Source organism: Pollachius pollachius, assembly GCF_949987615.1.
Source record: "Pollachius pollachius genome assembly, chromosome: 19".
Classification (NCBI taxonomy): Eukaryota; Metazoa; Chordata; class Actinopteri; order Gadiformes; family Gadidae; genus Pollachius; species Pollachius pollachius.
In genome coordinates, this window is record NC_136952.1 from 16,043,905 (window position 1) to 16,057,144 (window position 13,240).

A 13,240-nucleotide genomic window follows, 5' to 3' on the forward strand; every position below is an offset into this window, starting at 1 on the left:
CACACCTTAGCGTTGTATTAGATATTTCCAAAGAAGCTTAACCCTCACTCGAACACTGGTGCCCCAAGTGAAGAAAAGCTCTCCTTTATAGCCTCTAACACCTGGGGGGCGTTTTCCTTTTGTTTTGAGTCTCCTGGGGGCCACTAGCAACATCATTAGCCTAGCCTAGCATCTGTGCTGGCAAAGTTCTGATGAAATATAACGGCATTGGAGAGCAATGATCCTTCTTATCCGTCCCATATTAGTGTTAACTCTGTTCAGCTGTGTTTAACAGCGTCTGTTCTCCTCCTCGTTCACAGGAGAACCTGCAGACGTTGGGGGCAGAGATCGAGAGGCTGATTAAACGCCAGAGAGAAACTGAATCCACCGTCCGGGGGAAGTGACATCATCGTGTCACAGGAAGGAGCAAATGAAGGGCCACGGGAACTCTAGGTTTTCAAATTCCCCCCCCCGCCCCCAAACATTTTTTTGCAGGAAGGAGTTTGAACTCTGAACTCTGGAATCCGCGAGGCGGAAACGCGAGCAGCTTTGAATGTCAGCACTCATAACAGCCGCTTGTCCAACGGGATGCTTTGGTTTACCCGACCGGTGGCCCCATCCCCGCAGCCCCGTCCAGCCTTTCTGATCATTCCTATCGCTTTCAGCTGGTTTTCACCCTTCCAACGCATGAAGCTAGCTCTTCTAGCTCAAATTCCTCACTGTCTTGAAGCGCTTGAGCGGCCATAATGAAATTAAATGTGTGAATTTACACTTCCAGTGCGTTCTAGAAATGGTCCAAACTACCGATGAGATCTTCCCGTAGAACAGAAGAACAATGTCCATTTTTAAAATGTGTGTCTTCATCCAAGTGTAAATCCCATCGACCAGTGGCCACCTGAGCTCCAGGGTGAGTCCATGCTGAAGATGATGTCATCATTTTGCCACATTATTGTAATTATTATTTATTCCTCATCTGCTGCCAAACAACGCCTCAAGTATTTCAGAAGTCTACTTGGACAGAATCTAAAATGTTTTGAAGCAGTAAAAATAATGGAAAGAATACATATGCACTTCAACTCCCAAAAGCCCCATGGGGACTATAGTCAAACCATTGCAGAGTCCCCCCCCCCCCCCCATCTGTCGCTCTTGTCGGAAACCAAGGGACTTGTCTGCCCAGGGTCCTAAAGCCTGTATTCTTGTGGCCCCTGGTGGATTGAATTGACATCGGAGGTCCCTCACTGTGTGTTCTCCAAGCAGCCGAAGGCACTGTAAAAGTGTCAAGTGTCGGAAGTCTTACTTTGAAAAACTCCTTTCAATGGCATAAATTAACATAAATCCAAGGTCTGAATGTAAGTCTGGTCTTCAGAAGATCGATTTTGAATGTTATTTAATTTATAGAGTGACCTTTTTGTTTTAAGTTAGGTTTGAATATATTTTTTTAGGTCTTGTTTTGAAAATCATGTGATTCATTTTTGGGGGGCTATAAGTGCTTGTTGAGATTTTTTTATTTGATAAAAGTTGATTCCTATATTTCATATTACCAAGCCTTGATCGGGAATCCTTATATTTGGGAATTATTGTCATTAATTATCTACTTTCAGCAGAATTAAGAATTTGTGAGATTAGCATCTTCCTAGTGATGATAGGATCATGTTGGCAACCACATTACCATCATGTTAGCAACCTCATCCACATAATTTATTTAAATACCATTAGCCATATTAGCTTTATTTGATAGCCCATAGACATTGCTAGCTGCCAAATGCATCTATCCTTTATGTTCCCAGGGAATGCCTGTGCCAAGAGTGTGAGGCTAAACATTTCAAACAGACCCACCCACTCCATGAGTGACATATTGTTGTAGTGCTTCTCCCCATGCCGGACCCTTAGTGAATTTAGTGTTGCGGGATAAGAGGGAAAAGAGTCCTGTTCCTCTCGAGGGACGAGGGACGGCCAATGAAGAGGAAGCCAACGGGAATGCGACCAGGGATAAAGTGCAATGCCTTTGCTTTAATAGTTCTTCTGCCCTTTCCTTGTCTCATTTTGTTGTAAATTAATCTGTAAAGTGTAATTATTTTCGTCCATGTTGTGTGTGCATGTATGGTAGGTATGTATGCTGTTGTGAGTGTTAGCACAGGCTACCCTTGACGGGACTGTTAGCATCCGGTTTCTGTCCGGTGCTGTGGTGAGCGGTAGCATAAGCAGAAGCACGAGCCAACCTGTCTGGGGCCGAAGTGTCTCTAAGAGGTCGTCGTGGACGTTGGGTTTGAATGTACCCACACATAAACGCACACTGGCCGACGGTTGTGTGGATCCAGTCACACATACACAGACCCACCATGTACAGGATCTGCTTTCTCTCCGGTGGTTAGGTATGTGTTCATTATGCAGTTCCCTAATGAAGCTCCACCCACTGCGAACTGACAGCTGGTTTTGGGCTCTTAATTGATGTTCCCCGCCCATCAAGGTCACCTTTCCGATATGCTGGGATGTCTTCATCAAGCGATATCCCGCAGTCCTGAAGGGTTTATCATGTGTTTGCCTTCAGAACACACCTCCTCTACTCCATCCTCTGAAACCATCAATGGTCCCAGTGCTGAGAATCCCTTATCAAGTCGTCCATCCAAGAGATTCCCTGCTCCTTCCTGGCATTTAACGATAAAGGCAAGCATTTGGGATCGGAATGTCACCTGATCTTAAAAGAGGAAAAGCGGTTGGGAAATGGAATTCTGTCGAGACCTTCATATGTTTTGAGAATGAATCTGGTATATATATATTTGATCCTTCTTGTGTGTGTGTGTATATATATACATATATATATATGTGTGTATATATATATATAGATAATCATGATGGATTATTACAGTCTTGCATAGTAGCAGTGCGACAAACCAAGTTATGCAACTTATGCACAGAACCTCTGTTGGGTTGGAAGCGAGTTCCTGGTTCTCTCCCTGCGTGGTAAAACTCTGTAGGACTCTGGAAACTGACGATTCCACCGCTCGAAATCCAAGCCATGCTGCAGTGTTTTGTGAAGGAATGCAAGAAAAAAGATATTCAATGTTTGAAGTACGCGTGGGTTTGAATCTGTGACTTTAAAGAGCCACCAGACACTGATATTAAATCTGCACAGATGGCGAGCCCTCTGGTGAAACTCAGGTCATTGCAATATGATATTATACCGTATATGCCATTAAAATTAGCCAGTGCAGTACCAGCGTTTGACCAGAGGAGCCATTCACGCTGTGTGGCTTTAATTATGAAGTATCAGTGTTTATATACTCTTGAAAGTCCTGTCAAGTGATGTCTCCTCTTCTGCCTCGTCATGATTCAGTTGTTTTGTGAGATACCCAAACTGTGATTAACAATATACTTTTGTGTGTTTGTATATAATCTGTACAATGCTACTATCATTTTTAGAAATACTGATTCTGGATTAAATTTGTACATGTGGTGTTTCCAGGGAATAAAAAAAGAAGTCTCTTAAATCGTCTTCGTCCAGTTTGATTCCAGACCCTGAACACACACACACACATGAACACACACACACACGAATGCACTTGCACGCACCCCCCTAAGGTCATTAAAGATCCTAATTTAGACTTTCCTTGTAATACTATTATGTATGTCAATTATGGCCCCCATTGCACTCCTAACCATCCCTGGAAGCAGGGATGTGTTCATGCTCTCTTTTAATTAAGGGAGTTTCTCTTCCAGGGTTAGGGGCTATCATAAATACATGCTATTGGAGATAAATTATGATTTAAGGCTCTACCAATTACGAAGAAGTACTTCACTTCAACCAGCCAAATTTCCCCTTGGGAATACAAAATACATTCACTTAAATTTCATTTCTTATACATAAGAAACTGTTCAATAAACTAATTAACTGGGATACAGCATGCGGGCCCCTGTCTGCCAGGGCCCCACTCTGCAAGCTAACTGGGGTCTCTGCTTGAGGCTGGATGCAGAGAGGCTAATGCTGTATACCGCAAAAGATTTATATTACGAAAGTTATATAACGTATGAGTATGTATTATTGTAACCGGGGAGGCTTTGCTAGGAAAAGGGAAGAAAGTGATGTACAAGTGGAAAATTGCAATAGGTGTCTTTTTTTCAGACATTAATCTTAATCTGTCTGCTTCATTGAATCCGGTCAGGCCAATCGCATTGTCTGTTTATGACTCAAGTTTACTTATGTTGATACCTAAGATTAGTTATTGATTCATCGCACAGAGCTGTCATTTCAGTGATCCAGGCCTTCAACCTGCCCTGACCTTTCTCTGGCCATGTGAAGGCCTGTCTGGAGTCGTGGAGACTGCATCCCCAAGGACCGACAAAATCTACAGTCGACACTCACGAGAGACTAATATTCTCCAACTGCCCTTTTCACCAGCACAGTTAGAAAATTAGAGCGAGAGAGAGAGAGGGAGAGGGAGAGGGAAAGCTTATCTGATTATAATTTCAATCTTAATTACAGGGGCTGTGATCTAATTGTTAAACCGACTGGTCCTGTCTCAGCCAGACAACACTCTTGACTCCCCCAGCATATTTGGCTCCAGCCAATCTTCCATGACATCTCCGAGACAATAAACAACTTTATTAATAAAACTCCTCAGAATAGCAGTTTGACTGACGGACAGACGTTATGTGTGCTGTAATTCCTCAGCAATCTTCACTAATCCCCCAGAAGGGTCATGCTCGGAGACTGGGATTGGCATGCTGGGAGACTATCTTGTTTGGATCAGAACGCCAACGTCCTCACGAAGAGGACCGGGCCAACACCCCTCCAGCCACTGTGCGGTCGGAGGCTGAGTCCAACTTCACAAAGGGCCATGAATTATTAAAGGTGACATATTATATATACAATCACACCAGGTGATTAGCAATTAAAGCTATTTTGAAAATCTGCCTCTTCTGACATCACAAGTGGGCGTGTCCACCTAGATGTAATGCAGCCTTCAAAACAATCAGAGTTTCTGGGAGTTTCGGACCTTAAGCTCGGAGGAAAGTGCTTTGAACACTCTGTTGGGTCCAGGTTTTCGCTCAGAGTTTAATGCGGAAGTAGAGCTACCCGAGTCCTCCAAGTTCACGTCACAATAATGGCTGCCCATTTCATTGATAGACTAAAGTGAACTTACAGCAAGCACTAAGAGGCAAACTTAACACCCATTCTAACATTTGCATTGCGACACATTATAGATTACAATTATAACCTGAAATACTCGCTCATATTCAACCATCGCAAGCAATTCTAATAACCGATTCATCTGATTAAGCAAAGAAGCACAAAGAAGTCCCTGCGGGCATCCATAATTGTAGTTGTTATGAAGTCTAGTCTCACTAACGATCTGTTTTTCCGGTTTTATGTCACAGCCTACGCAATTCTGAGGGCCGTTTCCTGAACGCTCTCATTTCGGAAGAAGGAAAGGTTTACGTAAAGACACGTAAGAGCTTCCGAACCTCTGAGCTGTTTTGAAGGCGGCATAAGACGGATAGATGAACAATGTTTGCTACAGTCCACTGGGTAGGCTGGTACACATCTAGGTGGATACACGCACTTGTGATGTCAGAAGAGGCAGATTTTCAAAACGACTTGTAACAGCTAATCACACTCACACCTGGGTGTAAAATACCTTTAACATTTAAGTCACTATAAACTTCGACTTGAAAGTAGTCCTACAGCTATCCTTATAGGTATTTACATTTGGCTATTCAGCAGATGCTTTTAGCCAAAGCCACTTGGACATGAGGCTGACTACAATATAGACTGGAGTAACTGCAAACATTGTACAAAAGTGGTGCATGAGCAGGTTTGTAGAACAAGTGGAGAGAGTGCAGAGCATCTCAGAATAAAACTAGGTTAGATTTAATTGATCTAATTGTTAAACCAACTCGTCAACACTCTGACTCCCCCACCATATTTGGCTCCAGCCAATCTCTTCCGTGACATCTCCGAGGCAATAAACAACTTTATTAATAAAACTCCTCAGAATAGCAGTTTGACTGACGGACAGACGTTATGTGTGCTGTAATTCCTCAGCAATTCTTCACTAATCCCCCAGAAGGGCCATGCTCGGAGACTGGGATTGGTGGGATCATCTTATTTGGTACAGAACGCCAACGTCCTCACGAAGAGGACCGGGCGAACACCCCTCCAGCCACTGTGCAGTCGGAGGCTGAGTCCAACTTCACAAAGGGCCATGAATTATTAAAGGTGACATATTATACCACCAGGTGTAAGTGTGATTAGCCATTACAAGCGATTTTGAATATCTGCCTCTTGTGACATCACAATTGGGCGTGTCCACCTAGAAAAACGGCTTGTAACAGCTTATCACACTCACACCTGGGTGTAAAATATGTCACCTTTATGTCACTATAAAATTAACCGCTTGGAAACTTCGATTTGAAAGTAGTCCTACAGCTATGAGGCTGACTACAATAAAGACTGGAGTAACTGCAAACATTGTACAGAAGTGGTGCATGAGCAGGTTTGTAGAACAAGTGGAGAGAGTGCAGAGCATCTCAGAATAAAACTAGGTTAGATTTAATTTGAGTTGGGGTAATCAAGCACAACACAACAAAGTACACTCCAAGCAACAATTGATTAATAGCAGCAATGAGTTCAACAGCCACTGTTGGTTGATGTATCATCATTTGCAGAATTGTGCGTAAGCTAACCGGGTCAGTAAATAAACAATAGACCAAAACAGGAACAGCTCATTTAGTTATTTCTAGGTCTGTAGGCAAGCTAGGGGCCATCATTTACATTAGGGGTGGGAAAAATAATCGATTCTTCAATGCATTGTGATTCTGTGTAGAACGATTCCGTCTCGTCAGATACGTTAATAATCGGAATTTTAAAAAAAAATCTTTTAATCTGTTTGCCTCCTGCAACATTCTGTTCGACAGAGAGGGATAATTTGAGTAGTTTTAAATTTATTTAATTTATCTTCAATGTGTATTGGCCAACCTGATTTGTCTGGACGCGATTGCGATTCAGCCTACACATAGCATGCACGCAAACTCACATCCAAACTCAATTGACTAAGAGCAGCTTTTTCTTTAAGGACATAGAAAAGAAAGATTAGAAAGAAAAGAAAACTAAATCTGTTTATTTTTTACCTACTTCCATAGTGTGTTGTAATGCAAGCTGCATTGATTATTGCATTGTTCATAGAAAGTTATATTGGTGACAAAAGCTTTTTCACTAATAAAATATAAGATAAGGTAATTAATCAGTTGATTTCTTTAATGATCATCACGAAAGTAGGAAATGATTAGAAAACTCTGAGTAGCAAATTCAGATGTATATTTTTTTTTGGGAAAATCCCGCATAGGAATGCACATAAAAAAAAAATGCTTAGAGATGCATCGATAATCGCTTTAGAATCGAATCGTTGAACTCTGAATCAGAATCTAATCGAATCATGAGGTGCCAAGAGATTCCCGATCCCTAATTTACATCATGAGATACACCGGTGTTCACCCAAAACTATTATGACAAAACCTATTTCATGATTTCCTGATTTTTGATGTCTGTCGAGGTGACTTCCAACTCTGTTTGTGTTTTGCGTGTACACAGACTTGCTGTTTGGACATGATGCTTGTTGAAGGAGGACATTTCAAAACGTGGCCCTGGCAGATGGAGAGTGATCCACGCCAAGCCAGACCATACGGACGGCAGCAGTAGCCACACACACACTGAGAGGAGGCAACGTAACACACACACACCCTGGACAGACACATGGCAGGAGATGCTGTTAAAGAAAATACATATTATATATAGTCTTGTGAGTAAGTACCTTTGCACACAAACACAAACACAAACACAAACACACACACACACACACACACACACAGACACACACACACACACACACACACACACACACACACACAAAGCTGTTAAATAGCAGCGAGGTAACAATATATATAATATACATTGAAGTATGCCATTTTTCTACTGTGTGTGTTTGTGTGTGTGTATGGAGCTAAGTGACATATCTGAGCAAACTGCTCAATATCAGCCACTGGTACAGGCCGTTCAACCTGGTATACGATGTGAACTGACTGTGTTTATGTTTGGAAGCCCAGGGCATGAACATAGACTGGCCGTCTATGTATGACGTTTGTTTTGATATCTGTGTGTATGACGCTTGAGTCCTGGGCTGAGTTCAGAGAGCAGCAGGGGAACAAATAACATCACGTATTGGTAGAATGAATGCCAGTGACTTTGTTTCTTTGTGTGTGTCTTTCTTGTGTGTGTGTGTGTGTGTGTGTGTGTGTGTGTGTGTGTGTGTGTGTGTGTGTGTGTGTCTCTCTCTCTCTCTCTCTCTCTCTCTCTCTCTCTCGCTCTCTCTCTCCCTCTCTCTCTCTCGTGGCTTTGACAGCCTCTACGTAAGGTAGGCTTGATGTGTTTGCAGGAATAAAATGTACACATTCGTGTTTTTCAGTGAAAAACTGCTGGTTCTGGACTGAAATGTTCTAGAAAGAGATTTCAGGACATCATGTCAAATGTGCAAGCAATTTTTCCTAACATAGTTCTCTACCCTAGTTATTATGGCCTAGTGGGAATCGAACCCCTAACCCGGTCATTCTCTATCAATTGAGGACAATATATATATATTTATTATCCTGAGATCGACTTAATTTGTACTAACTATTTTTAATTTACTTGTTTATAGGCTTTAGGTGCTGTAGGTGAGATTTAGGAGCTATAATTGGAGTGCCATAGAGTAAATATTCCAAAAGATACTACAATAAAAATGTAAGTTTAATGTAAGCTTGCCATACAGCGAGGTGTCAACCAGGGCACATATTCTCACAAAGCATTTAGTATCAAACTTATAGATGGATAGTAACAAATATATAAATGAATAAAAAGTTGTACTTTTTTTTAGTTACTAGAATCTATCCGATTAGATAATAATACCTAAAACAAAGTAACTATTAAAACGTTTTTTTGTTACTAGTAAAGTGTGACAAATTAATAAAGGTTAAAATTACATATATCCCATATGATTTCAAATTGAGACCGCTAATTTCTGACCAATCAGGGCATCCCATCAAGAAGTGTTTTTTCCTATCAAAAACACTTCTCATTGGTGAAGGAACATAAGGAGAAATAGCGCGGCGAAGGAGGGAACTTTACAATTACAATTAGGGCATTTAGCAGACGCTTTTATCCAACGCGACTTACATCGGTTAATATACACATTGACACACCGACGGCAGAGTCAACCATGCAAGGCGACAGCCAGCTCGTCAGGATCAGTTAGGGTTAAGTGTTTTGCTCAGGGACACATCAACAATCAGCTAGGAGGAGCTGGGGATCGAACTAGCGACCTTTCGGTTACAAGGCAACTGCTCTACCTCCTGAGCTAAGCTGACCCTTTATTTATTTAACAAAAAGAAATCTGTCCTTCTCTACTCTTATCTACCAGCTCTTAAAACCCATAAATCAGCAGCTTCAAGCGGAACGGACCGACAGAAAGCCGTCTTGCTTCTCATAGTAGAAGTAAGCAGCCCCCCCCCCCCCCCCCCCACACACACACACACACACACACACACACACACACACACACACACACTCATCATTAGTGCGCTCTGGTGGTCACACAAGTGGTCACAACGGTTACCTTCATCATGGCTCTCCCATTACACATCCACGGGTCATTACAACATTACAACCACTAAATCAAATCCCTTCCCTCGTGTCGTTCCCCGGGCCAAAATGTCTGCTGATACACAAGTGATTTGGACATAACGAGTGTTATGAGACGGCGATAAGGCCACTCCATCTGCATCACCACACCAGCCCAGCCCAAACAGGGACCCCCGTGCCAATGCACTAATGCTTAATAATGAGTTGGCCCTCGGCCAGTAGACTGGGGTCCCAAAGCAGCAGGAGCTACATGCTATTGTCGTCGCAAAAATCAGGGCAGCTGGATCAGCTGGTTCTTCCCATTCCCACTGGCTGATGGATGGGGAAATGCAGGTGTTCCCATAATGCAATTCACAGCAGAACATAAGTGCTGTTTGATATTCCCTCCACACAGAGAGACAAATGAACCTGTGGTTTACAAAGGGAGGGAGCTCACTAGGTAGAGCAGGGTGGTGGTGGAGGCCTGCCAGCATGGAAACAGGGAACACTTGTACTGAAAGGGAATCACGGAGCGGTTGGTTATTTTAATCAGTCATTATTCAGGAATGATCTAATGGGTCACGTATTGATCTACGATTTGGACGCTTGGTTCATAGTTTTGTACAAGAATAGAAGCTATTAAAGGGGAAGTTTAGTCCCAAGATGACTAAGGTCATTATTAAAATGATATATGAGAGAGAGAGAGAGAGAGAGAGAGAGAGAGAGAGAGAGAGAGAGAGAGATTATATAACAGTGCTGCAATCTGTCCACAGGTAATCAAACTCCATGAACAGCATGCAAGGCAGGCATCTCTTGTGACCTGGAACCTTCCTGACCACTGACAGGAGAGCTTCTGGGCTGGTCAGAAGGTAACTCAGTCCTGCCAAAGACCTGCTGAGCAAGACACTAAAGCACAACATTAACTGTTTTTTGCCGCAAGGTGAGAGTTGTGAGGTAAAAACCATGAGGGAATTACCTTGCGGAAAGGTTGTGTTGGTGTGTGTGTGTGTGTGTGCGTTTGTGTGTGTGTGCCCGCTCGAGTTACACACCAAACCAGCATTGCATAACTTAACACACACCATATTGAGAAGAACTTAGAGTTTTATAACAAACATATTTTTATTTAACAGCTGATAAAAGGTGTTTAAAGACAAAAAACGCTGATAACATTCAGAGTGAAAAAAAAGGAAACAGCCAACATGTTGGTTTTAAACACAATGAAGCTAATTCACGCTTTGGTACAAACAAGAAACCACACAGTTACGTCTTCAACCAAATACCACAACACTTACACGCCGACAGTGTGATGTTTGCGTTTCTCCAAAGTGACAACGCCGCACAAAAAGCACACTGACATGTTCTTCATAGTTTACAGTTGGTGTCTCCTCATAAGTCCTCGTAGACAAGGGACGGTTTATAAAAGGTGCAGCAGTCTCGCTGACGTGCATAACAACGACAAAGAGGGATGTGTCAGGGTGACCATTCATATGTTGAAAAGCCCAAAGCACAAAGAGCTCTCACACATTCTTCAGTTTGATTAAGGCTGGATAGGGTATGTTCTGATGAAGGGGAAGAAGGCATCGGCATGAAATTGGGCCGAAATCAAGATGTCTCTCTGACTGTTATAGAAATGAATCCCATGATGCATTGCACTCCCCCAGATCTTTACCCTGGTTTCAACCGCACCAAAGCATCTATTCGCAACCGTCTCCAAACGAGTGCCTATACTAAACCATCTGAAACCTAAATTGAACCATCTCTTATCTGATACCCACACCCAACCATCTATAACCCGATACCTAAACTTAACCATCATCTATAACCTGATACCTAAACTGAACAATCTCTTACCGGATACCTACACCTAACCATCTATAACCTGATACCTACAATTAACCATCTTTAACCTCATGCCTTAAATTAACCTTCTCCAACAACTAAGTCTAACCATCTCTTATATTATACCTAAACTTGACCATCTCATTACCTAAACTTGACAATCCCTTTACCTAAACCACCTTTTTAACTATACCTAAATCAACCCCCTTAATAATACCGAAAACAACCATTTCTAAAGCATCATGGGAACAGAAAACCAGAACAGTTTCACCCCAAAAGGACACGTTTACCCAACTGTCAAAACTCAAAGTGATTGGCAGCGTCCTAAGCAGAGCAGAGACGCCTGACATTCTGATATTCCACCAATTGTGTCCATACTATAATGCCTTTTTTCGGTCCATACAAATGAGCAATCTTACAAACCTAACAAAAAATGGTCCGTTGTAACACTTGACAATAACGGCACGTTAATTAACCATTAATTAACATTAGTTAATGCAGTAATAAACATTATTATATAGCATTAGCATAGGGGTTAGGCTTAACCCTAACCCTATTAAATAATGAAGAAAGGAATACCTTAGTTAACATGAACTCCATTACATTAGTTAACATGAAGACCATTTGTCAATGAATACCAGCCCATAAGTTAACAGTTAGTTAACTGTTAGTTAAAGCCTATGTGTGTGAAGTGTTACTGATCGGTCGTTTGAAGGCTAGAGTTTTTGTAAGAACAACACTTCCAGTTGAGGAAGCCCCATTAGCTCGTTACTGAAGTCAAATAATTGCTAAATAGTGATTTAACCAAGTCTTCGAATAACAACCCTCCTGTTTGTTTGGTTGGGCAATACGTCCTATGATAGAAGTACACTGGCCACCAATGAACTAATAAAATAGCAATATGAATCAATCACTTGTTTTCAGATGTATATGGTCTGTATAAAACCAAAAATACACAAGAAACTCTTTAATTATACATCTAGAAGTGACTGGAAGAGTTCTTACATGTTAATATTGGGAGTTATTAAGACTTTCTGATCGACATCTTGATAACTCTCCTTCATTATCGTCTAATTATAAAATATGCCCATCAGAGTTGATGTGTGTTTGGCATAATCCAAAGTGTCGATGCAGAAATAGCTAACTCAAGGCTGAGAGAGACACAGACAGACGGAGGGAAAATGTGGGCGGGGCTTACCAGATGAATATGAATCAATAAGGATACAATATATATACGAATATAAATGATATGTTGTCATATCCCGGAGTGTGTGTGTTCATCTAATTATTTAATTGTAGGAAAAGTCAAATAAATAGAAATGTTATTTACATAAAAATGTTTAATATAAACAAATAGTTCAAGTTGCACTTGTTTTTTGGCCATGAGGTAAACACGTTTTTTCTACACCCAATACACACAAGGTCTTCCTGGGGACGAACGAAGCGTCCAACGTGCACTCCGCTTTACATCTGGTAGTAGTACAATACAAAAAAACTAACAAGTTTAAGTTAAAATGACAGCGTCTTCAGCGTGAATCGGCTCCTATGTGCGATGCGCCACTCTTTACCGAAAGGCAGAAATTAGACCGTCAGGCGCTGCGCTCCGGCGGTCCAACCTGTTCTTGCGGACGCTGCGCCTCGTGTGCGCTCCGGTGGTCCAACCTGTCCGCCTGGGGCTGCGCCTCGCTTCCCCGGTGGTCAGACATCTCCGCCCAGACGCTGCGCCTCATCTGCGCTGAGTTGGTCCAACCTGTCCTGACCTGTCCTGTCGGT

General features: G+C 42.1%; 1 protein-coding gene across 2 annotated transcripts in view; it reads left to right on the top strand.

Moving 5' to 3' along the window:
* ccdc186 (coiled-coil domain-containing protein 186) overlaps positions 1-3,428 on the top strand; it is a 38,370-nt gene extending 34,942 nt beyond the window's left edge. For both annotated transcript variants that reach the window (XM_079757043.1, XM_079757044.1), the window contains one exon: positions 300-3,428. In XM_079757043.1, coding sequence (XP_079613169.1) covers positions 300-383 — 84 coding nt within the window. In that variant the 3' untranslated portion in view covers positions 384-3,428. The remainder of the gene's footprint in view (positions 1-299) is intronic.
* The last annotated feature ends 9,812 nt before the right edge of the window (positions 3,429-13,240 follow it).